This window comes from Danio rerio, chromosome 20 (genome assembly GCF_052040795.2).
Source record: "Danio rerio strain M-AB ecotype USA chromosome 20, GRCz13ab, whole genome shotgun sequence".
NCBI lineage: Eukaryota > Metazoa > Chordata > Actinopteri > Cypriniformes > Danionidae > Danio > Danio rerio.
In genome coordinates, this window is record NC_141040.1 from 7,304,956 (window position 1) to 7,323,237 (window position 18,282).

Here is an 18,282-nt window from a genome sequence, read left to right on the forward strand (position 1 = left end):
AGTAGTTGTCAACAATGATTTAACAAGTTAGATAAATATCAATATGCAACACTTTGTTTTGCATAACTGTTTTTAAACTGTCTGAAACTGTTTTTAAAGTTTTTTTTTTTTAATAAAATATATCACTTGAGGTAATTTTCAAATTTATACCAATGAAAGTGTGATTTAAAAATAATACCTATAAAAATATTAGATGCAGCTTACTCATATGTGGTGCTATGGTGGGCTATTTTTAGAACAGGCCCGCAGGCAACTCATGTGAACCTGGCGGGCTACCTGGTGCCCACGGGCACCATGTCGGTGACCCCTGATATACTGTATATCATAATTATTTACTTATTATCATTATAGCTATTATGTTTTCTACACACTCATATACACATACACACTTATTCACGCTTGAATCTTTTATGAGAAATGTTTGCATAATGACTTTGCTATTATGTCTGCCGGTACTCGCCACAATGAAAGATCAGCTATTTGATTTTCTGCTTAATTGAAGCTTTTCTGACTGTAAACAATCAGAGGAAATCCTCACAGCTCTCACACTCACTGTCACATCACAGGACATGCCTAAACTGGTGGATTCATTAGTGCTTAGCAAGTGAGAATGAGCAAATGACAGGCTAATCCTCTTGGGCACTTTCTGATGTCCCAAGCACTGCTTTGATTAACAGTTTTTCAGGGTTTAAGATTACAGCAATTACCACTTGAAGGAGAACTAAGGAGTATTTTTTCCCCAATTTCTGTTTAATGGAAAGTTTTTTTTTTTTTTCAGCACAATTCTAAACATAATATTTTTAATAACTCATCTCTAATAACTGATTTATTTTATCTTTGCCATGATGACAGTAAATAATATTTGACTAGATATTTTTCAAGACACTTCTATACAGCTTAAAGTGACATTTAAAGGCTTAACTAGGTTAATTGGGTTAACTAAGTGAGTTTGGGTAGGTAAGCATCATTGTATAATGATGGTTTGTATGTAGACAATCGAAAATAGCTTAAAGGGGCTAATAATTTTGACCTTAAAATGTGTATTAATGTTCACTATCTATCCAAAACATAACAACAATAAGACTTTTTAGTTTTCTACACTTACTGACTGAAAAATTCCTTGCTCTGTTAAGATTTGGGAAATATATATAAAAAACATTTACATGAGCTAATAATTTTGACTTTAACTGTGATGTAAATGATATAAAGTTGTTGTTTTGTATCAGAGTCTGTTTTTTTCTCACTTTATTAATTCAATGCCACAATACCAAGCCGTATTACATATTCATATAATTTAACTTTAGCTGACACAGAAAGATATAAACAATAAAAAATTGCACATTTAGATGAATTTAAATGTTTTTAGAGTATTACATATTTCAAGTGTTTCTTTTTTTTTTTTGCTTTCTGGTTGTTCTAAAATATTTACATACAGTTGAAGTTAGAATTATTAGCCCCCCTTTAAATATTTTTTTTTTTTAAGTTTTTCCCAAATGATGTTTAACAGAGAAAGGAAATTTTCACAGTATGTCTGATAATATTTTTTCTTCTGGATTAGAAAATAAAACAGTTTTTAATTTTCTAAACACCATTTTAAGGACAAAATTATTAGCCCCTTCAGGCAAATTTTTTTTTCCATTTGTCTACAGAACAAACCATTATTATACAATAACTTGCCTAATTACCCTAATCTGCCTAGTACACCTAACTAACCTAGTTAAGCCGTTAAATGTCACGTAAAGCTGCATAAAGGGGCTTGAAAATTATCTAGTCAAATTTTATTTACTGTCATCATGGCAAAGATAAAATAAAACAGTTATTATAGAAGAGTTATTAAAACTATTATGTTTAGAAATGCATTGACAAAAGTTATCTCCATTAAACAGAAATTGGGGAAAAAAATAAACGGGGCTAATAATTCAGAGAGGCTAATAACTCTGACTTCAACTGTATGTACTCAGCATATATGAGCACAACCCTCACAAATCTATCTTTTAAATTCATATTTTTAAAAGGAAGCTATACAATATTTGTGCATATACATTAGATTAGTGAATACTGCAGCCAAATCTGGAGCTTATCTAACAAAATAACTTACGATAATGGTCCAAAAACTAGTACACCCAAATTTATGCTATAGAAAAATATTAAATACAAATTTTAAAAAAGAGGAACAAATCAAAAAAGTTGAAAAATTTAGTTGAAATTTGTAGATTGTAATTTATTTTTGCCATATTTTGCTTAAATTTAATTGTATTATCTTTCAATTTCTAAATATGTTTGGTGACTAAAATGTTATTTTAATAAATTTATCTGTTTAATAAATCTGTTTTATTTAAAGGGCACCTATGGTAAAAAATCTACTTTTCAAGCTGTTTGGACAGATCTGTGTGTTGGTATAGTGTATAGACCGTCATACTAGGATGATATGAACACACCCAGTCCTTTTTTTTCAATTTAACTACAAAAAAAGGGTCGGCCAATTGGAGCTGTTTTCAAATCGATCGCACCATTACGTAGGTGTGCGATCCCCCCGCCCACCGAATTGATTGACAGCTGCGCGCATTAACATGTTCCGGTAGTCACGTGTATATGTCAACAAGACCAGACAGACATACGCAAAGCAACCGGGAATAAAAGGTCTGTTCTGTTCGCTAGGATCAGCAATCATCAATAAATGTGATTAAAAGTAAGTTTTACATGTTTAAAGTGTTTTAAAACAGAGTATGTGTGTAATTAATTACAGCGTTTTACTTCAGCTTTACTTCATCAGCACAGCCACGTGTCAGAACAATTATAAAAGAAGACGCTTCAATCCCGGTTTGTGGAAGTTAAATCAGGTTTATTTTGTACATTAGCATAACAGATATCCACACAGTACTGGAGGTTAGCCTTAACTAAGCTAAGCGTGCTCTGTCTGTCTGCCTGCCTGCCTGGGTGTGGGTGTGTATCTGTGTGTGTGTGTGTGTATGTGTGTGTGTGCGTGTGTGTGTGTGTGTGTGTGTGTGTGTGTTAACTTTGTAACAATATTGTGTGTGACTCATCAATGCAACTTCACAATACTGATTAGTAAAGGTTAGTTCTTACTGTAGTATTTCTCACAAACGCTACGTGAGACCTTCTTCCTTTAAGTCTTGTCTGTTGTCTGACGCAGCTGAGGGAGGAGATTAAAGCACGTGGGAAGGCATATAGAAACAGTGGGCGGGCAGAACTCGGCTTAAAGGCGCAGTACGACAAATCCACCCCCTGCTGGAAATCAGTATAAAACAGCATCTTGTAAAAGGTATATTGAAAAATCTGATGGGTATTTTGATCTGAAACTTTATATACACATTCTAGAGACGCAAAAGACTTATATTAAATCTGAAAAAAGGGGTAACCTAGGTGCCCTTTAAATGCACCAAAATACATTGCCTATATCAGGATTGTCTAAATACGGTCCTGGAGGGTCAGTGTCTTGGAGAGTTCAGCTCCAACCCTAATCAAACACACCTGAACCAGCTAATCAAGCTTTACCTAGATATACTAGAAACTTCCTGGCAGGTGTGCGGAGTTAAGTTGAAGCTAAACTCAGCAGAACACTGGCCCTCCAGGATTGACTTTGGACACCCATGGCCTACATTCAATAAGAAATGTTAAAAATATTCATTTTTAAAATAGGGTGCACTTAATTATGCTGAGCACTGAATACACTTTACTTTAAAGACATTTAGAAAATGGGAAAAGTTAATCAGTGTTGATGAAATTATTGCAGTACAAGTAATCTGAGGTACATGATTAGGTTACTTTGATTAGTTGGTAAAGTTACTTTTAAAAAGGTAATGCAGTTACTTTGTTTTCTCATTTATTGATTGATAGCTTTTCTGCCCCATGTGATAGAAATTGAAAGTACATATAACTAACTGTACCTGTAGTTCTAACTTATAGCAGGGGTTCCCAAACTTTTCAGTCTGTGACCCCCAAAATATCGCCAGTGACTCGCGACCCCTAATATCTTCTGAGGCGGTTATAAATACAGAAACCTTGCATGCAATGGTGCACACACACCAATAGACTCAAGTCTATTCCTTGTTGATTTTTTTTAATGCATGTCAGTGCTGTAAATACGCCAGAAAGTTTAACCTGTTATAAAATCAATCTGCTGCATCTGATGCCATTGCTGTGTCTTTAATTTAATGGAATTACCCCAAGGGGTCGCAATCCAATAGAACTAGTAACTATAAGCTACTATTTTTTTTCACTTCAGTAGGTTATTCATAAAATTTTGTAATTCTAATGGTTTAATAAAAATAAACTGATTTTTTGGAAATCCCCAGGCGACCCCCCTTCATTGTCCCGCGACCCCTCGGGGGGTCCCGACCCCCACTTTAAGAACCACTAACTTAAAGGAATAGTTCACCCAAAAATGAAAATTACCCCATAATTTACTGACCATAATTACTTTTCTTAACTATTTCTATAAATGTATTTATTAATCTCACTTGTAGATTCTGTATTGCCTTTAAATATTATATATATTGCAGAAGAGTGTTGAACTTTCTTTTCATGTAATCCAGAAAAGGTTCGTTAGCTGTGCTAATGTGAATCAACATTATATTCAGATGTTTTATTCACTTGACTAACAGTACAGTAAATACACAGTAAATTAATAAACACTCCCTAGAGCCCAAATGAAAAAAGTAATGCAAAAGTAAATTAACTTATCATCCATTCATTTTCTTTGCGGCTTAGTCCCTTTATTAATCTGGGGCCCCCACAGCGGAATGAACCGCCAACTTATCCAGCATATGTTTTATGCAGTGGATGCCCTCCCAGCTGCAACCCATCTCTGGGAAACATCCATACACACTTATTCACACACATACACTGGAAAATTTTAGCTTACCCACTTCACCTGTACTGCATGTCTTTGGACTGTAAGGGAAACCCAGAGGAAACAGATGCAAACGCGGGGAGAACATGCAAACTCCACACAGAAACTCCAACAGATCCAGCCGAGGCTCGAACCAGTGACTTCTTGCTGTGTGAGGCGACAGCACTACCTACTGTGCCACCGCGTCGCCTAAAGTAACTCACTACTTTAAAAATCATAATAATGAAATAAAAAAAATAAGCAACATTGTAATGTATTACTTTTAAATGTAACTTACCCAAATAATTATACAAGCCCACACAGAATCTTCGCAGAACCGCAGATTTACACATATTTTAGCCCATGGGTGGCCAACCCTGTTCCTGGAGAGCCACCTTCCCGCAGATTTTAGTTGCAACCTCTATCAAACACACCTGCCTGTAATTATCATGTGGTGTTCAGGTCCTAATTAATTGGTTCAGGTGTGTTTGATATGGGTAGCCACTGAAATCCGCGGAAAGGTGGCTCGCCAGGAAAAGGGTTGGCCACCCCTGTTTTAGCCCATTACTGAGTCTATTTATTTTTTCTTTTGTAAATATGTGTAATATTTATTTAGTTCTGATATTAATTGCAGTAATAGTATTGCGCATATGCAAAGATTTATATGATTTATTTACGGTGCAGTTTGTCACACACCAGTAAAATCAATTTAATCACTTAATAAACAGACACTTAAAGTATTTGATCAGAAGACTATTAGGCATCATCACTGTAATATAATACAAAAACATTATTTATAGAAATGTATGAATACTTGGCTTATGCTCGTATGATTTTTAAAATTTTAAATGGATATGCTCCACCTCACAGCAAGAAGGTCGCTGATTTGAGCCTCGGCTGGGTCAGTTGGCGTTTCTGTGTGGAGTTTGCATGTTCTCCCCTCGTTCATATGGGTTTCCTCCAGGTGCTCCGGTTTCCCCCACAAGTCCAAAGACATTTGGGACAAGTGAATTGGGTAAGCCATAACTGTCCGTAGTGTATGTGTGTGAATGGGAGTGTGTGAGTGTTTCCCAGTGATGGGTTGCGGCTGGAAGGGCATTCGCAGTGTAAAACATGTGCTGGATAAGTTGGCGAGTTTATTCTACTGTGGCGACCCCGGATTAATAAAGGGACTAAGTCGCGAAAATAAAATGAATGAATGAATGCTCCACCTCCATTATGTAAGTTTGTAACACAGAAGAATAATAATAGCAAAGCAACAAGATCTATTACTAGTGGAGACTGTGCTGTGCAGTTTAAATGAACAACCTTTGCACGGTCAGTCTTCTTAGTTACACCCAGTCATTTCTGGAATACACTTCCTGTTGATTTAAGGGCATTACAAATTATTCAACATTTAAATACAAGTTAAAGAAATGGCTGAGAGCAAATCAAGTTTGTAATCGTGTATAATTCTTTTTCTTGCTATTTATAAAACTCTTATTTAATGTTTTGTCTTTTTAGTGTATGTAACTTTACTGATATTATGGGCTCTATTTTGACAATCCATGCACAAACTCCAAAGCCCGCAAAAGCATTAAGAGCGTGACTGAATCAACGTTGGCTATTTTAAGGACAGAAAACTCAGCTTTGCGCTGTGTGCATGGTCTAACAGGGTTGAGCTTATTCTCCTAATTAGTTATAGGTGTGTTTTGAGAATAGACCAATCATAGTCTAATCTCCCACTCCCTTTAAGAGTCTTTTACGTCACCCCATAGGGCATTTGCTATTTACATGACAAACTTTGTTAGTGGAAAAACTGAACGCTTCACTACAGAGAAAACAGTTACAGAGCACAGCGCGAGAATGAGAGATGAGCCTCCTCATTATTTACTTTCACTTTCTTTCGTAGATGAGGAAACATGTTGTACTCACAGACATTCATTAGCCTTTACATAATTAATATCGTTTATTAAGCGCAAAGATTTGTTTCAAAACTATTTCAAAATTCAGTTCTAATTTCCAGCAAACGAATAAAGGAACAATAATAACTAAGTGTGGTCAAGTGTGAAGTTATTTCTAAACACACATGCTGTGCCTCATATGGTCTTAAACCTGACCAGCCTGATCTCACGAGAAAACGTAAGTATTTTACGTTTTGCCAGTTTAGTGGCTAATTCGTACGAATTCGTACAATTTCAGTCGTACGAAATGATACGATTTTAAAAAGGAGGCGTGGCACCTAACCCCTACCCCTAACCCCAACCGTCATTGGGGGATAAGCAAATTGTACTATATTGTACGAATTAGATCGTACGAATTCATACGAATTAGCCACTAAATGAAAAAGTTACGAATTGCCGTGAGATTGTGTTGACCTGACAGGTGGACAAATCTAAGCTTGTTTTTAATAAAACAAATATAAATTTGCGTATAATAATACCGCTAATAATAATGACATTACGCAAAAGCAAATTGTCATGAATAAGCTGAAAAATCCCCCCCCGAGATGAAGAAGGCATGAAAGTATGGTTTTTGTATTTATGTAAGCCACAAAATAATCATTTTTGTAATATTTAAATGCTTTAATTTTTGTTCATTTGTAAAGATATTTGCGTATTGCTGTACATCCTGTGTGTATTAAGCAATGTGTCAGCAGGGCGCACAAACAACATGCCCTGCGCTGGGCTTTAGACCTGCTTTGATCTGGTCTATTGAACAGACTATTTTAGTTCTCAAAACAGCAACGTGCCAGCAATGCACCTTAATACACCTCCTTTTTTAGACCAGAACCCGTATGGGCGCACTAATGAGCGCAAATGCATTTGCTATTTAAACAGGGTGCTGCAAAACATCAAAACGACAAGCTGAAACTAGCAAACAACAATTGCTTTGTGTCTTGCGCCTCATTGCGCCGGGCATATGATAGGGCCCAAAATCTGGTGGGGGGAAGATGAAAATTAGTCCTTGTGGCTAACTCTGGTTTATTTACAGTTTTACTGTTGATTAATGAACATTGTCCCTGTAAAATAAGAACAAAACATTATAATAAAGCAATATTTTTTGTATTTTAGTAGATACATTAGATGATATATATTTTGTAAAAAAAATACTGCATAGAAATAGGAATTTATCTGGTTCTAAACCTGTAGGCGATGAACTAAGCTCTCTGTTGTCAAATGGAAAGCTGTGGAGAAGCTTTGGCAGCTTTAGTGGAAAAGAGCCAGAAGTCTTAGGGAAATTACCATCTATGGACTGAGAGACTCTGTGTTTCCTGATATCAGCAGAACACACTCAGCTCAAAACAGACATCTCCAGTTTACATCTGCTATTTTACTGAAGTTGAAGAATGGGAGAAGTGATTCTTGCAGTCTGGGTACTTGGATCAGGTTCATCTCACTTTAAATTTCAAAACCTAACAAACTTCATCCCGTGAATACTCGTGCTTTACTGTATGATAAACTATGATGAGCTAAAACAGTTTGACCACCTGCCTAATATATTGGTGGTCCCTAAATAGTATCCTGTTGTATCTGGCACCAGGTTCTGTAGCTTGTGATGTGGATTTACTGTGGATTGGTCCAAAATAGAAGCTCGACTGGATTGAGGAACTTGAAGGCCTGGGACCTCAACCTAATCACCTCAAGCTACCTGATGCCCCATTCACATGGGGCTTCAGCGTCAATGCTTGACAGAGGGCGTGTCTTAAGTTGGGGCTGACGCGATCTTCATAGCAGCGTCAGCCAATAAAATTAGTCAGCAATAGGCCACTGTCTGAGCTGACGTATTTGCATACAGCGATCTGATTGGCTAATGCTTCCCAACTTTTGCAGCGAGCAATGTCACTAAAGCAGCACCGATGGATCCACAATGCAGTTCGGTAATGCCTGATTTTACCTATTCAAAGTGAATGGGAAGCGTTGAAGCTGACGCCCTGTGTGAATGAGACGTAATAACTGTCGTCAGTTGTTTTTGGAAAATATAAACAGATGTTTCAATAAAGTGTTAACATATGCTTCTCTATAATCAACACCCTTTTTGAGGTTTTTTGACACGTTACTTAATTGTTTAATGTTCAGTCTACTTAAATTTGTAAAAACAATTAAAGATCTTCGATTAATGTTGGGACAACATGAAGCAATTTTTTATTGTGTGAAACGACCACAAATCCAGTGTTAACTTGCACGGGTATATTATCAACCAAGTTAAAATAAAACGACACATTCCAGGTTCGTAGTCAGCCTGGTGAAAAGAGTGGTTCATTTTTTGCATTTTGGACCTATTTGCAGTTATACACCTCAGTTTCTATTTTTACTATAAGATTTAAATACTGCATATTAGTGAATTATTATTATTATTTAGCTGGATTAGCTAATCAGATGTCATCATAACCACATTTTTGATGTACTAAAAATATTTCCTAAAAAATGCAATAAAAAAAATTAAAACAAATTTTTAAAATACAAATTTATTACATCATATATCATTAGGAAAAAATAGCAATCTATTAAAGTTTTAAATAAAAAAAATGTAGCCTACAGCCTACTATAGTTTATTAGACAAAAATAAACTGGCCAGCACATTCAACAGTCCTCAGTCAAAATTTGGCCATTTCAGTCAAAAGTTATAATTTAAACATTATATTATTATTCATAATAACAATAATAAAACAATAATAATGAGTTCTTCAGAATTTTTTTGTCTCTTTGGTAAAAAATAAAGTACATTTGAAAATTCCTGGATATTAACAATAGCCACAATATATTCAAATTAATGTAATATGGCTTCTGGTGATTCACACCTTTTTATTGCAAATTTTTATTACTGAAATAAGGTCCAAGATTTAGAATAAAAGTTACTTGTACCATGTTTTCTCTGTTAAAAAACAATACAGTAGTAAAAGAAGACTTCTCTTGCATCAGATTATAGCCCCACCAAAGCAACAGCCGTCAGAGGATTCCGTTTGGGCATTTTCGATGGATTATTTTTATTTATTTATGATGGCCGAGCAGTCAAAATAGGACAAACGAGCTCATGTATGGGATAAATTCTGGACTATTATCAGTGAGGGGTGGATCTTCCGAACCCCCCTGTCTACAGGCCTGAAAAGTGAGAACACGAGTTTTATGCTTATAGTAAACATGCTTTTAATAGAATTTTGGCTGTAAAAGCGCACCTACAGGTGTTTGAGGTGCAGGTCAGATTTACTCCAGTTCATCATTTATTGTGTTCATATTAAGTTTGTCTAAAAAATGATGAGACCCGTCCAGTTTCATCTAGAATGCATACCAGATCACCTTCTGAAGTGGTTTCAGCGATCGGGTGGCTACAAATCAGCACAGGCTCATTAGGAAAATGGCCTCGGGATTACATTATTGGGAACTGAGAAACGTGTGCTTGCGGGGGTAACATGTGGCTGCATTTTGAGTGTAAACGAATGCTAAGGGGCGGTATAGAACTTAACTCAAGATATTTCCAGAAACTAGATAAAAAAAAGATTCCCAAAAAGCTGTGTAACGTTGGGATACACACGGCCAAGTCTCTTCAGTGAGGGTGGGTCAGTAGGCTTTTCTCACTTACACACGCGAAAGACGTTGATGTAAAATGGCAAAAATGTCCACAGCGCCCACAGCGTTTACAAGAAACGGCACGTATGAGAAAACGTGCCCCAGTAAAGCTGCGGTCACACTGGGCTTTTCCTCCCATAGACTTCCATTCTTACGCACGCGAATGCGTCAGACCAGAAACACAGGGTAATGCGTCAAGTTTCGCAGGTTGCTGCGGTGCAAAGTTCAAGCTTGGTGAACTCGGAATTGCATCACTTGACTGTTACACTAGAGATTGTGTGTGTGAAATTCTGTTGTGCGGAGCTGCAAAAAGAGGCGGGATTAAACAAGATTATTAGACATTAAAAAAGCGAGAGATTGCTCCATGTTTTAAATTTATGTCCAGAGAGGTCTTGTTTTGATTCTCGATCGGTCTCATGCAGTCAAGTGATGCGATTTCGCAGGTTAGAAATCAACAAGCTTGAACTTTGCACTGCATCGACCTGCGTTTCCGGTCTGACGAATTGGCGTGCGTATGAATGGAAGTCTATAGCTGCGTCCCAAATGGCACACTATGCACTCATGCACTATGTACTTATGCACTTACACACTCAACAGGATAGTATATGTATGTAGTGTCGTCCCAAATGGCACACTAATGTTTTTTACTAAGCGGAAATTCCGTTTCCCTGATGACGTTTGACTGTTGACAAATCAGTGAAATAAACGACCGAATTATCAAATACCTGCCTTGATTATTACCGCATTAACCATCGGGAGGAGCTATGAATTTTGCTTTCACCATCCAAAATACATAAAGTTATCCAACATGTGAGTCCGATAGCTCCGCCCCTTCCACTACGTAAGCAAACCTGCGGTCGTTGAGTGCGTGAAGTGTCCATCATTACACACTTCATTCTACCGGCTGAATGAGTGCATCATCCGGGTAATTAAAGTGCACTTATTATTTTTAGAGTTTTCAGTGTGAACGCACTACTTACGTAAGTAGAATAGTGCATATGCGATTTGGGATGCAGCTTATGGGAAGAAAAGTCATGTGTGACCGCAGCATAACGCATTTGAGACTGTATAGATTATGTACACGGCGGCCTCTAAAGGATTTGTGAAAATTATAAATGAAACAAAACTGCAAGAAGTAGTCCCCAGTACAAATTTCTCAGTTTTCGAAAATGAATCAATCCATGTATCCAAGCTAAGTTTTTGATTAGTAATGAGCATTAAGTCTGAACTTAATTTGGACAACTTAAAAGGCAATATTTCCTAAGCAACCCTTTTTTTCCCCTTCTTTCTTTTTTTTTTTTTTTGTATCTCAGCCAAATACTGTGCTAACACACCATTAATAAATAGAAAGATTATTATATTTCAGATGGTGTGTACATAAAATTAAACTTTAGGACTGGTTTTAGTGTCCAGGGTCACATTTTATTGCAATGACATCATACTCCATACTTATCAAGTGTCATTGCAATGAAATGTTTATTCGAGGTTTCTGCAAGTTAAATTTAAGACTATTTAAGAAATTTTCAAGACCATAATAAATCAAATTTATACTCCTAAAGGACTAAACACTAAGGATTTTTTCAAATACCCCAGAGGTAAAATATTTGAGATATTTCTTAGCAAAATATTTTAAATATTGGGTAAAACAAGCAAATCTACTTGAATCCATACACGTTTTTTTCCCCAACATAAACATTCTTAAAAAAAACGTTTTAAAAGTAAAAAAAAAAAAACTTTAATAAACTATATACTCACAACAATCTGTCCAGCTTGGTGTCCACAGCAGTAAATACATGGGGTACTTTTTTAAACAAACGTTATTCTAAGGAAAATAATTAAGTCATTATGGTTAATAGGAGATAAAAATGACCTTTTTAAATAAAAGATTTTAAGTTATATTGAGATGGATTGATGCTGATTGTAAGGGCCTTGGCCAGACTGCGTAGCAATACATGAACAAAGGAAAATTAAGACTTGCTGAAAAATGATGTATGACCTACAACACAGTACTTCAGTAAACTTAAAACTTTTTAAGGCCTAAAATTTAGATGTTAAGATTTAAAATATTTTAAGATCTCACAGACACCCTGTTAATGTATTGATACATATACCTTCAGTTTCAGAGACAAGTATTAAGGCTATCCCTACACTGAATTTTAGTATTATCTGCTTAACTTAAAAAACAAAAACAAATACAGGGCCATAGAATGGTTTCAATATACACACCAGCTATGTAAAGTTTTCTACCTGTTTTTAACAAACAAATCAAGGCATAATTCGGTCACTAGAGGGAGACATTGATGGAAATTCAGGGAGTCCAAAAAATTGACAGTAAACTCACAAAAAAGTTTGTATTTAAACAAAAAAAATAAAAAAAGAGGAAAATGCTTTATCTTTAAAAGCCTTCTACATTATTTATGTAGATTTGGATGTCTTATAATAGATATTAATGAAGATTTGTAAGGAAGATTGGTTGGGCATATTAATAATGTAGCTTGAAAGAGAAAAATGAGGCACAGATGTCAATTATTACAGCACAGAGTTGACTGCTGAACAAGGTATTATCATAATGTCCCGTATCATGTTACAGAGAGAGCCATTAATGTTCACTTTGGCCAAATGGATGATTGTTGTCTATAAGCTCCATAAATCCACTCTCACCCATTAAGCGCTGCCATCAAAACCAGAAAACATGCCAAAAGATCAATTATTAGAGTCCACTGAACCTTTTGATGATGAGCAAAGCCAGATTCACTATTATTGACAGTAGAAGAGTTTAAATATTGATTTTAATGGGCATGTTGGGAAGTATAAAAGGGCTGAAACATGTTCAGAAGGGCAAACATATCTTATTTTTTTTTATAGGAGTAAAATATAACACTATTTCCTGTACAAATGACATAAGTTTGCACAAATATGCAAAAAATAGTATGTTACGAGTCAAAAAACAAAACATAAACATGATACATTCACAATTTGCACTATAGGCTTATTGAAGAGTTTTAAGAAACTCTTAAATGATCATTTTCAACAGCTTAGACATGTCAGATATTGTTAAGACATCTAGTGAAAAATAGTCAACATTCACAAAGTAGGAAAATAGATTGGATCTCAAATACACTTTAAAAACAGCATCCTTAAAAGCTCATTAGTCTGAGCATACCTATCTATCTATCTATCCAAACTAAAGTTCTGTCTGGTTCTTGAATGTGATTGGTTGATAGCTGTGCGATATTCTTCCTGTAACAGCACTTGACCAGTCTCTTCACACTTCACCCTTGTGTATTACCAAAGTCCCTTTAAGGCAAATCATTTCACTCAGCGTCCATCTTTGAAACTCTTCTTGCTCCAACAATATAACATATTATAACATCAAAAACTGTCTGTAACACTAAATCAATGAGAGCCCCAAGCTTGTTTCTTTGCAACGTGATGGTAACATCTGGTGGTAATGGTAGACAAAAGCCCCTTTCACACATACAGACCTTTCGGGAAAATTACTGGCAATTTTTAAATGCAGCTACTTTTTCTGCCAACTTAAAGATAATTAATTCTTGTGCGGCCCGGTACTGATTGATCCACGGACCGGTACCAGTCCGCGGGCCGGGGTTTGGGGACCACTGATTTAAAACAGAATGCCCGAGCATACTGCGCGAGAGTTGCTTCAAAGATGGCTGCTGAGTGAAATGACTTGCCATAAAGGGACTTTGTTATAACTCCGCCCACATACAGCAACAAGCAGAGGACACTCTACAGTTTGACAGATATTGCTGCTGTTGGACATCCTGATGTACTTTTGAGGCTTGTTTTTTTAAGGCTTTTTTAGTCAAGAATATTTAAAATATATATAATTTTGGAGAGAAAGCGCATCGGTGGCCATTAGTCTGTCATTGAGCAGACCAAAGACGTTGTCCATTCACAAGATGGCAACAGAGACCGCATAATAAGCCCTTACCAGCTAAAACAGCATAATTTCTAACTAAAGCTGATCAAATCATTATTAAACTGGTAAGTGATATTCTAAGTCGATCTCTATCTTTTGTATGCCGTAGTGCTGTATTCATACCATATAATTGTAGTGTATTGAGTGTAAAATGTGACTCGCATATCAGGAATGTGTTCTGTTATGGCAGAAAGAAAGAAGAAAAGCCTGCATGTGTTTAGCATTTTTCCTTATCGCAAGCACAACAGCAATCTGGTAGTGATTGCGCTGCTTTTATCAGGGGTAATTTGTTGTGATATCCGATTGCAACAGAGAAATACTGTAGACTGTAATAGACTGTAATACTGTAAAGAGATAACTCTGTAGACTGATGGCATTTCATGTCACGTTCAGCCTTATAATCCTAAAATGTGAGCAAAACCTGTTTAGTCATCACTTTAGACATTATGCTAGAGAATCATTCAAACATTAGCTCTAAAATGACGCTGAAGTAGTGACAGCTTCTGCTGTTCTGACGTCAGCTGCAGATGTGAATGAATGGTGGAAGTAGTTCCTCATACTACATGTTTATATATATATATATATATATATATATATATATATATATATATATATATATATATATATATACATACACACACACACAGTTGAAGTGAGAATTATTAGCCCCCCTGTATTATTAGTGCCCCTGTTTATTTTTTTCCCCAATTTCTGTTTAATGGAGGGAAGATTGTTTCAGCACATTTCTAAGCATAATAGTTTTAAAAACTTATTTCTAATAACAGATTTATTTTGTCTTTGTCATGATGACAGTAGATAATATTTTACTTGATATTTTTCAAGACACTTCTATACAGCTTAAAGTGACATTTAAAGGCTGAACTAGGTTAATAAGGTGAACTAGGCAGGTTAGGGTAATTAGGCAAGTTACTGTATGATGATGGTTTGTTCTGTAGACTATCGAAAAAAAAATTAGCTTAAAGGGGCTAATAATTTTGTTTTTTTTTAAATTAATAACTACTTTTATTCTAGCCGAAATAATACAAATAGGACTTTCTCCAGAAGAAAAAATATTATCAGACATACTGTAAAAATGTCATTTCTATGTTAAACATAATTTGGGAAAAATTTAAAAAAGAAAATAAAAATCAAAAGGGTGCTAATAATTCTGACTTCAACTGTGTGTGTGTGTGTGTGTGTGTATATATATATATATATATATATATATACATACATTCATATATACATACATATATATATATATACATTCATATATACATACATATATATATATATATATAAATATATATAAATAAACGTATATATATATATATATATATATATATATATATATATATATATAAATAAATAAACATATAAACATATATATATATATATATATATATATATATATATATATATATATATATATATATATATATTCAAAATCCTTTAAGCAATATTTATTGTTTATATGAATAGTGTTTAAACCGTAAAAAATAAAAAAGGGCCCAAAAATAAAGGAATAAAAATTATTTTTATAAAATATTGTCACATTTGCTGGTGCTCCATTGTGAATAAGAGTATCTATGTTTTAAGTGTGTCTGACCCCAATGTTGTCAGCAATATACCATATGTTTTGTTTATTGTTTTGGCCATGTCTCAGGTTCATTTGGATTCAATGTCTTGCAGACTTGCAGATTTTGTCAAAGACTTCAGGGAATGCATCTTTACAGCCGAGCTCCTCTCTGAGTTTGTGATACAAAGTGCCGTCAAACATCTCCCAGAATTCCTTGCGTTCCATGTATACATCAGCATACAACATCTGGAATCTACAAAAGGAGGTGTTGTGTTATTGCTGTGAAGGAAATACTAGAATATTGTATACTTCTAAAGAATTTAAAACAAATTAACTGGATTTTAAAAGCTGGTTGTTAAGTATTACAGCAGTGTTTTTCGTAACAGTAATTAAAATGAAGGGTTATTACAAATCTGACAAAAATAAATAAGTAAAAAGTCTGCTTGGTACAATTTTAATACAACGAGAAAATAAAAATGACCAAATAAGTGATTAATGATTAAATTGTGACTCTGTCGTTAAATAAATTCAGATATAATCATGGTTTTCTTAAACTCAGCTAATTAAAATAAATGTTCATTTCAGCTGGAACTGGTATATTTTGGTATATCTGTGTAATTCCAGTGAAATAAAATGCATGTAAATGTATGATGTTTTTAACATTGTTCATCTAACCAAATGAAAAAAAGTGAAAACTGACCCGTGAACGTCTCTGACAAACTTCTCCAGCTGCCGTGTGGATGATGTGGCCTCAAAGTGTTTGACCTTTGGTTCTCCATATGCTCCGATATCAACATACAGTTCATCTTCATCTCCTTTAGGATGCACCATTCCTGGCTGGTTGGGCAAAAGGAATGGACACAGCCACAGAGGATACACCTACAACACACACAAACCAAACCCTAAAGCAACGCACAACCAGCTCATGCTATGAAATACCATTAGTCACTTTTTTTTCAGTAACACTTTACACTTTTTTTTTTTTAGCCAAATGTGGTATTAGTATCAGTTAAAATATCTAGCAAAATGTAACAATGATACACATTTATACAACAGTTTTTTTGTGATATTCTGCCAGTATCAAAACTCTTCCAGCCTTTTTACCGGTGTGCATCACTCTACCCACAGCAAGAGCCAAGCAAATGACTAAACTCCACATTTAATTGAAAAATACTGTATCTGTAGAAACACCCAACGCATAACATAGGCAAGAATGTAGTTGTTTAGAAACTGCAAAAAAGCACAGCACATGAGCCGCTATTTCACTACTATGGAGTAGGGATGTAACGGTATCAGAATTTCACGGTACGGTAATACCTCGGTATGAATGTCACGGTACGGTATTTATTGAATCATTTACAGGAAAAAACAAAACTTATGAAAATACTCCAAAAAAGTGCCAAAAGTGTCAATGACATACAAATTAGCCATTTATCTGTAAGCTTTGAAACAGGAACTTCAATTTTAATAACAAAAAAATATTAAACCATGTAAAAAAAATAAAGTTTCAATTTAGTAGTGTTGAAAACTCATCACATCAACATTTAATCACTCACTCACTTAGATAGAGATGGGTTTAAAGGAAAATTATCATATAAATATAATCTGGTAAAAGCTGGTATCTCTGGGTATTTACAATGTCCCCTGCAACAGAAAAAAACCCCTCTCATTTGGGACTGAGGTTTCTGGGACAGAGAGATATGACTTGGCCCAGGTTGACAGCAGTGGGTAACGTTGTGCATTGTCTTTCCCCCACTTGAGAGGACAAACCATGAGTAAGATAGCGGTCTCATGATGTCTGCATCAATCTGAACAGTGTGCTGACAACACCGCTATTCAGTACGCGCGCGACAACACAGCTGATCAGAACTCGCGCGACAACACCGCTATTCAGTACGCGCGCGGCGACAACACCCGCTTTAGAGTTTTTCAGCTCTTTTTCATCCCCGCTTCTAGCAGCACACTCCATTTACGCATTACTGGATCTGTAGCGACAACAGACCGCAAGGGATGATGGTCAAGCATGGGCTGATGGGAATTGTAGTTTTCGCTACCTCCCGTTCGCTTCATTCACCTGAGCAAATTTTCTCAGAAGACCTATAGTTTTACCGAGTCATGCGACTTCGGTAATATCGAAAAAAAATTATATTGCGGTATGACGGTATTTACAATACCGTTACATCCCTACTATGGAGAAATGCTGTAAAACTCCATCTTTATCTCTCCCTCACTTTGGACTTTTGACCCGCTGGCCTGTTTGTGAGGTAACTTTTCCTCTCCTCTTGGCTGTTAAAGCAATACTTGTAGACCCAGACGCGAGTGTGCCTGAGGTGTGAGTTTTCTCCAGTGTCTATTATGGATT

The 18,282-nt window shown here is 35.5% G+C and overlaps 3 protein-coding genes across 5 annotated transcripts in view; 1 reads left to right on the top strand and 2 right to left on the bottom strand.

Moving 5' to 3' along the window:
- The window catches only part of dsc2l (desmocollin 2 like), a 1,349,056-nt gene that overhangs the window by 1,183,784 nt on the left and 146,990 nt on the right, over nucleotides 1–18,282 (bottom strand). The gene's annotated exons all lie outside the window — the stretch shown is intronic.
- The window catches only part of tns3.2 (tensin 3, tandem duplicate 2), an 817,627-nt gene that overhangs the window by 599,892 nt on the left and 199,453 nt on the right, over nucleotides 1–18,282 (top strand). The window lies entirely within an intron of this gene.
- Nucleotides 15,860–18,282, bottom strand: part of dhcr24 (24-dehydrocholesterol reductase) — a 65,170-nt gene continuing 62,747 nt past the window's right edge. The window contains exons 8-9 of one of the 2 annotated variants that reach the window (XM_087296691.1): nucleotides 16,621–16,799; nucleotides 15,860–16,173 (exon numbers count right to left, since the gene is read on the bottom strand). In XM_087296691.1, the coding sequence (XP_087152817.1) occupies nucleotides 16,020–16,173; nucleotides 16,621–16,799 (333 nt within the window). In that variant the 3' untranslated portion in view covers nucleotides 15,860–16,019. The remainder of the gene's footprint in view (nucleotides 16,174–16,620; nucleotides 16,800–18,282) is intronic. The other variant, NM_001008645.1, reaches the window with a different exon arrangement.